The following is a 14990-nucleotide window of genomic DNA, read 5'->3' on the forward strand; positions in this document are numbered from 1 at the left end:
CTTCACACAGATAAGGTTAGTAAGCAATTTCATCACAATAAAACCATGTCAACTTGTATAATGTTTATGTCTTGTGGCTATACTTTTGAAACAATGTGTATTTTAATGTTTATGGCCCCATTCACTTTGTCTGTTAGTGCCCTATTCTAAGTGTTTTTTTCAATAAACAAGGAGTGAGTAAAAATAATTTTTTTGTGTTCATCAACATTATGCCGCAAATGCTGTTGATTGAGCTTAACTTGTATTGAACCCGAAATATACATTACTTTTTCAAGGGTTAACAGGGGATGGCTCACATAGTTTCTTGCGAGATCAGGGTGATCTTTCTCAATGCCGTCATCCAGGATTGTCACGACCACTCCTCTTCCTGTGAAGCCCTGAGCCCATGCCTCCTTCACGTTCAGATCTCCATGACTAGGATTATACTACAAGGAACAAATAAAATTTTCTTTACAAAATCCATTAAACAGGTTTTTACCTGCAAGATCACTGGTGCTGGGTAAGGTATCTTCCATAGAAGTCTGGAAAAACAGGAAATTATTCTTTAGTACTTTTATATAGAGACACCCCTTGAAGCAGGGAAAGGCAAATGTCTCGGTGAAGCTCTTGTGAGTGGCACAGATGCGCAGCCAGGGTTGGGGAGTAACAAAATACATGTAACGGGATTACGTATTTAAAATACAAAATATAAGTAATTCTATTCTACTACAGTTGCAATTTAAACCATTGGTAATTAGTAGGGGTGTGATGAGATCTCGTGCCACGAGATATTAATACGTGGCGATATTTCCTTTGAGGTGAAAAGCTGTCTCATGATATCAGCATGACGGAGTGTGAGGGTGAAATTAACATAGAAGATGCCCCCGCTACTTTTAAATCGTTTGTGTGGCAGCATTTTAGGTACCCGGTGGAAACAATAAACCGTGACAGAGTGACAGACAAGACACTAACAAAGGCTGTGTCTCGTTTGGAAGGCTGCATCCTCCGGAGGTCGCATTTGTCGGCTGCATATGTCATCGAGGCTGTCTCGTTTAATTTTTTTATTTTTTTTTGTCTTTCTTTTGCTTATTTTTTATCTACTGTCAATTCCTTTTATGTATATGCACTTACATTTATACAATTGTTAACCTTTTTTGCATTCCCAATAAAAAAAAATAAAAAAAATGAAACGAGACAGCCTTGATGACGTATGCGGCCGACAAATGCGGCCGACAAATGCGACCTCCGGAGGACGCAGCCTTCCAAACGAGACACAGCCAATATGTAAGCACTGTAAGAAAATAGTGCCGTACACCGCGGCTAACACAAGCACTATGCAAAGACACCTACAGAACCACCCACCGCAGCTCTCAACTAAAATCAACCAGGCCTGAAGAGACTCATGTGAAATCATACAGGAGAGAAGCCAGTCAGTTGATTTTGTGGCAAAACCTTTTACAGTGCTTGCATATTGTTCTGTCTTTTACTGCATATGATAATTCATACTCAGAAAGTAGAACTGAAGTGACATTCATTACAAGATGATTAGTTAAAATATTTCAAAATGCACCTGCATTGTTTTGCATTTTGTTACTTTCAGTCGAATAAAATACTATTTTTCGAGTCATATACACAACCGGTCAGAAGTTTTGAAACACTTGCCTGAAATGTTTCTCATGATCTTAAAAATCTTTTGATCTGAAGGCGTATGCATAAATGTTTGAAATTAGTTTTGTAGAGAAAAATATATTTGTGCCACCATATTAATTTATTTCATTACAAAACAAAAAGTTAATAAAAAAAAAACAAAGTTTTTGAAATTGATGACTTGGACCAACAGATAATACAGAAAAGCAGCCAATAAGTGCCCAACATAGATGGGAACTCCTTCAATACTGTTTAAAAAGCATCCCAGGGTGATACCTCAAGAAGGTGAGAAAATGTCAAGAGTACATGTCTGCAAATTCTAGGCAAATGGTGACTACTTTGAAGATGCTAAAATATAACACAGTTTTGATTTATTTTGGATTTTGTTTAGTCACAACATAATTCCCATAGTTCCATTTATGTTATTCCATAGTTTTGATGACTTTATTATTATTCTAAAACGTGAAAAAAAAATAAAATAAATAAATATATATATATATATATATATATATATATATATATATATATATATACACTATATTGCCAAAAGTATTCGCTCACCCATCCAAATAATTGAATTCAGGTGTTCCAATCACTTCCATGGCCACAGGTATATAAAATGAAGCACCTAGGCATGCAGACTGCTTCTACAAACATTTGTGAAAGAATGGGCCGCTCTCAGGAGCTCAGTGAATTCCAGCGTGGTACTGTGATAGGATGCCACCTGTGCAACAAGTCCAGTTGTGAAATTTCCTCGCTACTAAATATTCCACAGTCAACTGTCAGTGGTATTATAACAAAGTGGAAGCGATTGGGAATGACAGCAACTCAGCCACGAAGTGGTAGGCCACGTAAAATGACAGAGGGTCATTTTCATTGTCAGCGGATGCTGAGGTGCATAGTGCGTAGAGGTCGCCAACTTTCTGCAGAGTCAATCGCTACAGACCTCCAAAGTACATGTGGCCTTCAGATTAGCTCAAGAACAGTGCGTAGAGAGCTTCATGGAATGGGTTTCCATGGCCGAGCAGCTGCATCCAAGCCATACATCACCAAGTGCAATGCAAAGCGTCAGATGCAGTGGTGTAAAGCACGCCGCCACTGGACTCTAGAGCAGTGGAGACGCGTTCTTTGGAGTGACGAATCACGCTTCTCCATCTGGCAATCTGATGGACGAGTCTGGGTTTGGCGGTTGCCAGGAGAACGGTACTTGTCTGACTGCATTGTGCCAACTGTGAAGTTTGGTGGAGGGGGGATTATGGTGTGGGGTTGTTTTTCAGGAGCTGGGCTTGGCCCCTTAGTTCCAGTGAAAGGAACTCTGAATGCTTCAGCATACCAAGAGATTTTGGACAATTCCATGCTCCCAACATTGTGGGAACAGTTTGGGGATGGCCCCTTCCTGTTCCAACATGACTGTGCACCAGTGCACAAAGCAAGGTCCATAAAGACATGGATGAGCGAGTTTGGTGTGGAAGAACTTGACTGGCCTGCACAGAGTCCTGACCTCAACCCGATAGAGCACCTTTGGGATGAATTAGAGCGAAGACTGCGAGCCAGGCCTTCTCGTCCAACATCAGTGTCTGACCTCACAAATGCGCTTCTGGAAGAATGGTCAAAAATTCCCATAAACACACTCCTAATCCTTGTGGAAAGCCTTCCCAGAAGAGTTGCAGCTGTTATAGCTGCAAAGGGTGGGCCGACGTCATATTAAACCCTATGGATTAAGAATGGGATGTCACTTAAGTTCATATGCGTCTAAAGGCAGATGAGCGAATACTTTTGGCAATATAGTGTATATATATATATATATATATATATATATATATATATATATATATATATATATATATATATATATATATAATAAAGAATGAGTAAGTGTTTCAAAACTTTTGACCAGTAGTGTATATAGTGTTAAAATATCGTCTCGTCTCCTTCTCGTGAACCCAGTATCGTGTATCGTCTCGTGAGCTAAGTGTATTGTCACACCCCTAGTAATTAGAATACAGTTACATTCAAAGTATTTTGATTACTGAAGAGATTACTTTGCATTGTTTCATTTAATATTTAGTCCTTTCAGATGGAAAACATTTATACATATAAATGATGCGATCTAAAGTGCATTTGAACAGCTGTGAAACACTTTCTTATGATGTGTTACATTCATACGAGCAGACAGAAAAGTAAGTTTGAAGTAAGTTTAGAGCAGAAGAAATAGAAATAAACCTTGTGTAAATGGTCACCTTTACGCTAAGCTAAAATGCTATTTCTAGCCATTTTACATGCACATTTTACCAGGCACGATCATATTTTTTTATCAAGAAAATTAATGTTGGATCATAATTTCTTTTTTTCTAGTAAGACCTTTGATATTAGGGCAAAAATCGTATTCTTGATAATTTTTGTATTGTTTTCCTGTAAAAATATCTAAAAATCCTTAAAACAAGATCAATTTGATTGATCTTGTTTTAGAAACAACATTGTATAAGATATTTAGGTTTTTCAGAGAATGTATTTTTAACGTGTATTTTGTCTTACTGTACTGGCAGAGTTTTTACAGTCAAAACAAGTGAAAAATCTACCAGTGCTGAAGAAGTAATCCAAAATATATATACTGAACAAAAGTATAAATGCAACATGCAACAATTTCAAAAATGTTACTGAGTTACAGTTCATTTAAGGAAATCAGTAAATTGAAATAAATTCATTAGGCCCTAATCTAATCTAATCAATGCGTATGGAAAATTTCTGGGATCTTTTATTTCAGCTCATGAAACATGGGACCAACACTTTACATGTTGCGTTTATATTTTTGTCCAGTGTAGAATACGTTACTGACCTTGAGTAATCTAACAGAATACGTTACAAATTTCATTTTACAGCATGTACTCTGTAATCTGTTGTGGAATACATTTAAAAAGTAACCCTCCCAACCCTGTGCGCAGCCTAGGACACTGTCTGGAACATGAGGCCCTTGAGCCATCTTGGGGTGTAAGTTAACCGAGTCGCACACAAATCGACTGAGACCTCCCAGTAGGGCAATGCCCACCTTCAGAACTTTACAAAAACACACATTTATATTTTACACTTGTCACTGAGGAAAGCCCAGCCGCAGGACCTAGTACTAATAAAAGCTGACTGCTCACACAGTCACACAGTTTTTCCTCCCAGGTGGCAGATTGGCAGCAGAACGATCACCGTTTCCCTCAGCAATGAAACTGTATTTCTTTACCATTCTTTCATTTCCTCACACTTTCCTTTATGTTTAACACCATCTGCTATAACATCACAGCTAAATCTTTCCTTCAATGCGAAAAAGATGACCATAAAATGTAAATGTGGAAACTGGGTGTAGTAACACAATGAAGAGCTTAAATTGGCATGTCTTTGGATAACTGCCCCTTTTCACAACCTTCTCTCCCCTGACAAATTAGAAAATCATAAGAATAAACAGAAAGAATCAAATTGCTGGCATTTCTGTGCTTCTCCTTCAGAGTAAACAACTTAAAAAGCATTCATTCCCTTGTCAACTGTGATACAATCTCCATTCTTCACTATAAAAGCACAAAGAGTGTGTGTGTGTATTCTTTGACACAGAAATGCATACAGATGTGGTTTAAAAGGGGATGTGGAAAAGCGGAGACTTTAACAGATTAGCATGCTGATGCAGAACAGCAGTACTTGCGTTTGTGTTGTCATTCACAACCCATAATGCTCTCTGGTCGTTCGATTTATATATTAATATGTTTTGGACTTGTTTGTGTTAACCCTAACACAAACAAGCACATACTGTATACTGTATCTGTATAATAAATTCACACAAGCACCTACACAGTGCACACATTCTTTTTTTAATTATATTATTAAGCTTTGTATAAACTCAGTCTTCAGTCTTATTCTGTCAGTCTTATTCTGTCAGTCTTATTCTGTATCTGTTATCACTTAATAAACAATTTAAGAAGATGTGGCAAAGGTTAATATAACATTGTCTCTTCTCTGTTGGTGTTCGTGGCCATCAATACATTAGCTCACTTTGCTTTAGATGTGTGTGTACAAGTCCGAGGATTACTAGAGAAAGCTAGAGATGTTAAGATTTTCACTGAATAACAAATTACAATTCGGTATGTATCTTACTAAAACATATTGTATGCCTTTAGAATACCTGGAGTATGATGCACAAGTTTCAAGGACTACTTTTTGATACTTTTGCATCTTTTTTCATTCTTGAAAGCCTTCAAAATTTCTCTTTTTTGTGTTCTGCAGAGGAAAGAAAGTCATTTAGAATGACATGTGGGTAATTGATAACAGAATTCTTTTAAGACCAGGACATTTATTAACAAACTAAACAGGGTCATGTTGTCTTTAAGAGACTGTGAGCACACACATACACACCCACACACTCACTCTCTCTCTCACACACACACACAAAATAGTTTTAAGAGAGATGTCTGTGTGACATGGGGATTTAGAGTTGATGTCTGGAAAAGAATCTGAGAGAATGTCAAATCTTACAGATCAAGGCAAGAAATCTCTCCACTGTAGAAGCAATTAAGACATTTTGCATTCCAAAGTGTGAAGTACAACCACAAAATAAACAGACTCACACAAAAGCTTTTTTACATACCAGGTACCACTGCTGAGGGAATTTTGGATCTGTTGGTTCAATGTGAATGTCTCTCTTGTGTCTTCGCTTGGCAATCTGCTGCTCGGCCCAAATCACCTGCAAATACACCCACAGGCATTTCATGTTACACACGTACAGTTGTGCTCAAAAGTTTGCATACCCTTGGAGAATTGGTAATATATGTACCATTTTTAAAGAAAACATGAGTGTGCAATAGAACACATTTCTTTATTTCTTATGGGATTCATATTCAACTGTAGGTTATAACAGAATGGCACAATCATAAAACAACACATGGCAACAAAGAAAAAAATGAAATGACCCCTGTTCATAATTCTGCATACCCTTAGTTCTTAATACGGTGTATTGCCCCCTTTAGCATCAATGACAGCGTGCAGTCTTTTGTAATAGTTGTCTATGAGGCCTCAAATTCTTGCAGGTGGTATAGCTGCCCATTCGTCTTGCCTCCAGGTCATGCAAAGTCTTTAATCATCTTGCATGAACCGCACGTTTGAGATCTCCCCAGAGTGGCTCGATGATATTAAGGTCAGGAGACTGATGGCCACTCCAGAACTTTCACCTTTTTCTGCTGTAACCACAGGAGGGTCAACTTGGCCTTGTGCTTAGGGTCACTGTTGTGCTGGAAAGTCCAAGAGCGTCCCATGCGCAGCTTTCGTGCAGAAGAATGCAAATTGTCTGCCAGTATTTTCTGGTAACATGCTGCATTCATCTTGCCATCAAATTTCACAAGATTCCTGTGCCTTTAGAGCTCACACACCCTCAAAACTTCAGTGAGCCACCACCATGCTTCACAGTGGGGATGGTATTCTTTTCACTATAGGCCTTGTTGACCCCTCTCCAAACACAGTGCTTATGGTTCTGACCATAAAGCTCTATTTTGGTCTCGTCACTCCAAATTACAGTGTGCCAGAAGCTGTGAGGCGTGTCAAGGTGTTGTCGGGCATATTGTAACCGGGCTTTTTTGTGGCACTGGCGCAGTAAATGCTTCATTCTGGCAACTCGACCATGCAGCTCATTTTTGTTCAAGTATTGTCGTATTGTGCTCCTTGAAACAACCACACAGTCTTTTTCCAGAGCAGCCTGTATTTCTCCTGAGGTTACCTGTGGGTTTTTCTTTGTATCCCGAACAATTCTTCTGGCAGTTGTGGCTGAAATCTTTCTTGGTCTACCTGACCTTGGCTTGGTATCAAGAGATCCCAGAATTTTCCACTTCTTAATAAGTGATTGAACAGTACTGACTGGCATTTTCAAGGCTTTGGATATCTTTTTATATCCTTTTCCATCTTTATAAAGTTCCATTACCTTGTTACGCAGGTCTTTTGACAGTTCATTTCTGCTCCCCATGGCTCAGTATCTAGCCTGCTCAGTGCATCCACGTGAGAGCTAACAAACTCATTGACTATTTATACACAGGCACTAATTGCAACTTAAAAAGCCACAGGTGTGGGAAATTAACTTGTAATTGCAATTTAAACCTGTGCGTGTCACCTTATGTGTCTGTAACAAGGCCAAATATTCAAGGGTATAAACTTTTGATCAGGGCCATTTGGGTGATTTCTGTTATCATTATGACTTAAACAGGAGCCAAACAACTATGTGATGATAAATGGCTTCATATGATCACTATCCTTAAATAAAAGACAGTTTTTTGCATGATCAGTCATATTTTAAAAATCAATGCCAAAATTTCACAATTTCTGCCAGGGTATGCAAACTTTTGAGCACAACTGTATATCCTTGTAAATTACACTAATCTCTGTCTTTATCTTTCACTGTGCATAGCCTCTCCACATGGATATCCTTACTCTAAAAATATCCACATTTCACACTTATCCGCACTATTCAGTTCAATCTGCTGTTATACAATGGATCATTAAGCTCTGTATTTGAGTGTTTTTGCATGTTTAATTGAGTTGGTGTGTATATATTTGTGTACACGATTTATTGCAATTACATAATTGTCTGATTGTGATTATTTGACTTATTCACAATTATTTGAGAAAACCGTGATAATTATGCATGTTATATTCAAATCACATATTGCTTTTCATATAAGGGAATTGTAAACAAATACAAAAAAAAAATGAATTCAGACTATATCAGGAAGTGCGCTGAGTGTGGTTCGTCCACAGTGCTGTTCACTTTAATGTGCATTGTAAATGCAAAATTCTCCATAACAACACATACAGTATGTATCATAACGCTTTCCAAAGCAAGAGACAGACACTTCTCCAAACTTCTCCAAAGCAAGAGACAGACACTTCTCCAAAGCAAGAGACAGCCACTTCCCCAAACTTCTCCAAAGCAAGAGACAGACACATTGGGTGTGGCGTCAGGCCTCAGAGAGGCGTTTATTTTAAATAATAATAACAACATTGTTCAAAAAGGAGAATTAAAATGTCTACGGGAAAAATAAATAGTGTCCAAAAGAAAGGGGGAATCTGCCGTCCTCGCAGTGAGACGGGGGCTTTGTGTAGGTCATGTATGATAGGCATGACAAAAGACAATTCAATCAATAATCAAAATGATTTGACTTATGTGACAGCCATACTGTGTACGCATTTTTTGTTTGACATGAGATGGACATGAACGAAAAGCATCAGAAACAAAACAGCAACATAGACATTAGCATTTGCACTAACCTAGAGGTATGGAGAGCAAAAGATGAAATCTAACCAGGGCCTGGAAAATTCCACGGGAATCTCCTTTACTGGATTCATTTTAGAGCCAACCGAATAAACAGTTCCTCTCTCCTTTTCTCAATCCTGTTTCTCTTCCTCTAACTTAAACTCTCTTATTTTCTTCAAAGAAACAGGCCAATTCTATAAATTTCCCAGAGTTTTCAGCAAGCGTCCCTCAGATATTTGGTTAGAGGAATCCTATTTCTTCGAAGTGACACTTTAAGACCGGAGTGGAGTGCAAAAGCTATGTTAACACAATAACATGCTTGGAGGTTGTAATATTTCATTTTGGAGTCAGGAGGAAGAAAATGAACCATGTCTTGGTTAATGGATGGGAGGTTGGTGCTGATCTGTGTTAGTAAATGCTGTGAGTATTTGTGTTTGTTTCTGTGAGTGTGTGCTGTTAAACACAGAAGGAAAAAATTATGACCAGAAAAAAGTTATATGCTTCAATCAGGGCTCCAGACTAACATGTGAGAGGGGTAGCACTGGTGCCACCAAGCTCTACAGATGGTGGCAACAGCACATGATTTAGTAGCACTGATGTGTGTGGATGTGTGTTTGTGTGTGTGTTTTGGGGTGGGGGTGGTGTAGAGGTTGGGGCAATAAAATAAAAAATATAAGGACATAAACTAATAATAACAGTGATACTATTACAATATTGTACACATACAGTAAGTAGGTTTACCAATAATATTGCATATTTTGTCCGATTGAAATGCCCAATCAAGTAAAGCATTGATTGAGTTGGGATGCAGATGTAAATTTACTCATATTAAAAACAGTAATCTGTAAAATGTGAATACCTAATTTATATTGGTAAAAATTTAATATTCTGACAGTGGGAATAAGTGTTTTTTCCTGTTTTCCTCGCCAAAGCAGTTTAGAATGGTGGGGCCTTTTAATATGATTTTAAACTAGCTAAATCACACACACATTTAGGGTTTTCATAGAGGTTTTCAACAAATAATTCAGTGCTGAATTCCATGACCCACCCTGCATTTCTCGTAGCAATATTTATGATAAACCACTGCAGGGTTGAGAGCTCGAGACCAATCCGCAAGTAAACGCACCTGCTCTGCACTCGCGCTGCTCTGTCCATTGCTGACAATTGATCCGGGTAGCGCATAGCGTGTTTCGTTCTGCTTTTGGAGTGTTTGCAGTTTGATATTTCTCATAACAGAAAAGACAGTGCATCAGAGAGAGAGTTGGCAAAATTTGTAGTCACACCAGTGTGACCTCTTACAAATTTTAGTCACACTGGCAGGAAAAATAGTTACAAAATGTGACTGGCTTCAAAATAAAAAGTGAATAAAACCTCTTGCCATAAAACCTACATGGCAAGCATCACTATTATTATTGCCCACACCCAGGGTTAGGGATCTAAACAAATCTCTAAGCCTAACTATTAAACTTTGGTACGTCACTTGTCCCCAGTGTTTGTGCCCTTTGTTCGACAGAAAACTGGGATGCACCGATACCAATTCTGGTATCGGAATCAGGTCCGATACCGCGCTCATGTACTTGTACTCGTAAAAAATGCTCCGATACCAAAAACCGATGCCATCTGACATACGAATGTCATTACGTAAACATTCAGCACACAGATTAAAATCACGTCATGTCCTAGTGAGATTATTTAACAGCAAAAGCTGCGATTTAATAAGATAAATAGATAGTTTGCACGTACAGTGTTTTAAATATGAGTGCTTGTGAATGTGTGGAGCCGGTGTTGTGCAGGCATAGAGACACAAACTGCCCATACAAGGAAAACACTATTATGAGCAGTGCATACTCTGTTTGTAGCATATAACAGCAGGCAGAGCATTAATTCACTTTTTAGCACGAGTCATATTCAGACTACATATTTATTTAAATATTAGCCTTTTGCGGTTTAATAATCACTGTAATTCATGTAGCTGCCTGCTATTTCAGATTGTGAATCTGCCGTGATTACGACAGAGCTCCTTAGTCTAACAACACAGAAACACTTCAAAATAAAAGCTCCGCCAAAATAAAAGCTCAATTTAAATAAAAAAGTATGACAGAAATAAATCACTACTGTATAGTTATGTTATATTCACTATACACTATATACTACAACAACAACTACTACTACTACTACTAATAATAAATCAATAGTAACTGTATTATATTTAAGCAATATCTCATATCTGTGATGCTCTATTATGCAGCACTTTATTTGACAAAATATAACTCCTATGTTGTATTTAGGATTGTGCTGTGAGGTTCTGTTTAAAATCACTTCATTTGATAAAAATAATACAATTTCATGTTGAAAATGATTTGTTATACTTTCATTTGATTAAAGTTTTAATTAATTAATTTATTTAAACACAATTTTAATGCTAAAACTGAAATAAACTGCTGATATTGAGTTCAGAAAAAAAAAAGTATCAGATTCGGTATCGGCGAGTACCAAAAAAAAAGTATCGTTATTCGTACTCGTTCTAAAAAGTTTTTTATCGGTACATCCCTACAGAATACTTCTCCAAACTTCAGTTTGACTTTGTGGGTGAATTAAATTCTGGTAAGTGAGCAATGGGTGGAAAGAGATGCCAGCATACCTGCATTAAATTTAGCATATATTCTGTTAGGGAATCTCGCTGGAGGGAATGTGCTTACAAGCGGCCGCCTTCAGAAATCTGTCTCAGTAGCATAAACCAAGCTGACCTCGGAATGCAGAGCAGGCTGTGTTTGTGTGTTATGTGTGTGTAGTATGTTTAATGTTTGTGCCAAGGATGAACTTTGGCAACTAAAACACCTGACCCGATGCAACAGAAACGGGCTCAGTGCGGAACGCTGATGCTGTTAGCCTTGCATAAATAGAGGCTAGCACACAAGGGATAAATAATCCAGCTGGTATCACTCTCTTTCGTTTTCTGCTGTCATGGATCTGTGTTCGGAGTCATCTGGTCTCTTTCACTGGTGCCTAGTGGGCAGGTGGGGTCTGGGAGGGCATCAGTATTAGTCGTGTAATTGGATCTCCGGAGAGTGCAGTGAGTTTTAACTAGCAGCTAAAGCTTCAGAGAGTGAAGATAAGAGACTTGTCAGTGGGAGATCTACAGAAGCCTGCAGTCAATGGCACAAATATGCAGTCACTCGGGAAGCCTGTGCTGCTCTCAGATAACTTATCGGCAGAGCCAGGATCCTACACTTCAGTAACACCACACACAAATACACACCTAAAAAACACCTCAGCACACACATACATACCAATAGCACATTCAGTCATGCATCTGGGACCTCTCATCTCCTCGTGTCCTTTCTTTTACTATCCTCCCCTCTTGTGTCCTCTCGTCTCATCTCCTCCTCTCTTGTTTCCACCGATCTCTCCTCTTGTCTCATCTCTTCTTGTATCCTTCCCTCTCATCTCCTCTCTTGTATTCTCTTCTCCTCTCTTTTAATCTCCTTGTCTCCTCTCCTCATCTTTTCTTGTCTCCTCCATTCTCATCTTTTCTCATCTATTCTCCTCTCCTCTCGTCTTTTCTTGTCTTCACTCTTTTCATCTCCTTGTCTAGTCTCCCTCTAGTTTCATCTCCTCTCATCCCCTATCTTCTTGTCTCCTTTCTCTCCTCATCTCCTCGTCTCGTTTCCTCCCTTCCCCTTGTCGTTTATTTAATCTCTTATCCTCATGTTCACCTTTCATATCTCACCCCCTCTTGCCTCCTCCTCTTGTCTCCTCTCTTCCCATTTCCTCTTGGCTCCTCTCATTTCCTCTCATCTTTTCTTATTTTCTCTCTTTTAATCTGCTTTTCTCATCTCCCTCTAGCTTCATCTCTTCCCCTCTTGTTTCCTCTCATCACCTCTCTTCTTGTTTCCTCCATTCTCTCCTCATCTCCTTTTGTATTGTTTCCTCCCTTCCCCTCTTGTCTCTTATTTCATCTCTTCTCCTCATGTTCTCCTCTCATATCTCTTCACCTCCTGCCTCCTCTCATCTTGGCTCCTTTCTTCTCATTTCCTCGTCTCATCTCCTCCCCTCTCATCACCTCATCTTTTCTTGTCTCATCCACTCTCTCCTCATCTATTCTCCTCCCCTCTCCTCTCATCTTTTCTTCTCTCCTCTCTTTTGATCTCCTTGTCTCGTCTCCCTTTAATCTCATCTACTTCATTCTCTATTTATCTCCTCTATTCTCCTCCCCTCTCATATTTTCTCATCTCTTCTCATCTCCTCACATCTTTTCTTATCTCCTCCATTCTCTCCTCATCTTTTCTCGTCTATTCTCCTCCCCTCTCGCCTTTTCTTGTCTTCACTCTTTTCATCTCCTTGTCTAGTCTCTCTCTAGTTTCATCTCCTCTCATCCCCTATCTTCTCGTCTCCTCCTTTCTCTCCTCATCTCCTCTTGTCTCGTTTCCTCCCTTCCCCTTGTCTCTTATTTCATCTCTTCTCCTCATGCTCTCCTCTCATATCTCTTCCCCTCTTGCCTCCTTCCTTCTCATTACCTCTTGTCTCATCTACTCTCCTCTCGAATCCTTTATTTTTCTCTACACCTCTATTATTTCTTCTCCTCTTCACTGCAAAAAATAATTTTCTTACTGAGTAATTTTGTCTTATTTTCCAGTAAAAATATCGAAACATTCTTAAACCAAGATAAATTTAATTGGAAAGCAAAATGACATTGTAAGATACTGTATCTTGTATTCAGAGAACTCGAACAAAATGTTGTAACATTTATGCTTACATATATATATATATATATATATATATATATATATATATATATATATATATATATAATAATTTGCCGGTAAGAAAAAAAACCAACAAAAAAAAAAAAAAAACAGATTCAAAGGGCAAGTAAGTTTATTATTCTAACCATTTGGCAAATAGCTTTTTCTTCTTTTTTTTGTTGTTGTTTTTTTCTCCACTTTTCTCCCCAACATGGAATGCCCAATTCCCAATGTGCCCTAAGTCCTCATGGTGGCGTAGTGACTCTAAGTGCCCTAAGGCCTCAATCCAGGTGGCGGAGGACGAATCTCAGTTGCCTCCGCATCTGCGAGCGTCAATCTGCGCATCTTATCATGTGGCTTGTTGAGCGCGTTACCGTGGAGATGTAGCGCATGTGGAGGATTCACGCTATTCTCCGTGGCATCCACGCACAACTCACCACGGGCCCCACTGAGAGCGAGAACCACACATCATAGCGACCATAAGGAGGTTACCCCATGTGACTCTACCCTTCCTAGCAACCGGGCCAATTTGGTAGCTTAGGAGACCTGGCTGGAGTCACTCAGCACGCCCTGAATTCGAACTTGCGACTCCAGGGGTGGCAGTCAGCGTCAATACTCGCTGAGCTACCCAGGCCCCAGCTTTTTCTTGTTTTAAGCATAAACCCCTACAAATTTTGTTAGATTTTACTAAAAACAAGAATTTTTTTCTTGAAAGTAAAAATACTCTTTTCTTGTTTTAAGGACAAAGATACTTGTAAGAAAATGATTTTTCGCAGTGTTCTCCTCTCATCTTTTCTCCACTCTTTTCTTCTCATTCTCTCTCTCTCCTCTCTTCCCATGTCCTCTCATCTCCTCTCCTCTTGTCTCGTTTCTTCTCATCTCATCTCATCTCTCCTCTCCTCTGGTCTCATCTCCTCATTTCCTCTCATTGTTTCTCCTCTCCACTCTTTTCATCCCCTTGTCTCCTCAGCCTCTGGTCTCATCTCCACTTTCATATCATCTTCTCTCTTCTTTTCTCCTATGTTCTATAATTGTCTCATCTCCTTATCTTTTCTCCTCCCTTTCTCTATTATCTTGTTTACTCTTCATCTCGTCTCCACCCCTCTCGTCTTACCTCCTCTCCTCCTGTTCTGCTCTGTGTTTTTGTGAGTTGTGTTTGTGAGGGTTAGGGTTAGTATGTGTAAGGGTTAGAATTAGGTTAGGGTGTTTGTTTTTGTATGTGTAACTTTGCATATGGTTTGTAGGTAACATTTTATTTTATGGATCAGAAATTAGACCGTAATTAATGACAAATAATTGGACTTGTAAGGGACTAGTTACAGACTGTTTTTAGAATTATAGGGTATATA

General features: G+C 38.8%; 1 protein-coding gene across 3 annotated transcripts in view; it reads right to left on the minus strand.

Moving 5' to 3' along the window:
* LOC127435898 (furin-like) overlaps positions 1-14990 on the minus strand; it is a 149324-nt gene that overhangs the window by 49957 nt on the left and 84377 nt on the right. For all 3 annotated transcript variants that reach the window (XM_051689689.1, XM_051689690.1, XM_051689691.1), the window contains exons 4-5: positions 6248-6343; positions 297-425 (exon numbers count right to left, since the gene is read on the minus strand). In XM_051689689.1, coding sequence (XP_051545649.1) covers positions 297-425; positions 6248-6343 — 225 coding nt within the window. The remainder of the gene's footprint in view (positions 1-296; positions 426-6247; positions 6344-14990) is intronic.

Source organism: Myxocyprinus asiaticus, chromosome 46 (genome assembly GCF_019703515.2).
Source record: "Myxocyprinus asiaticus isolate MX2 ecotype Aquarium Trade chromosome 46, UBuf_Myxa_2, whole genome shotgun sequence".
Classification (NCBI taxonomy): Eukaryota; Metazoa; Chordata; class Actinopteri; order Cypriniformes; family Catostomidae; genus Myxocyprinus; species Myxocyprinus asiaticus.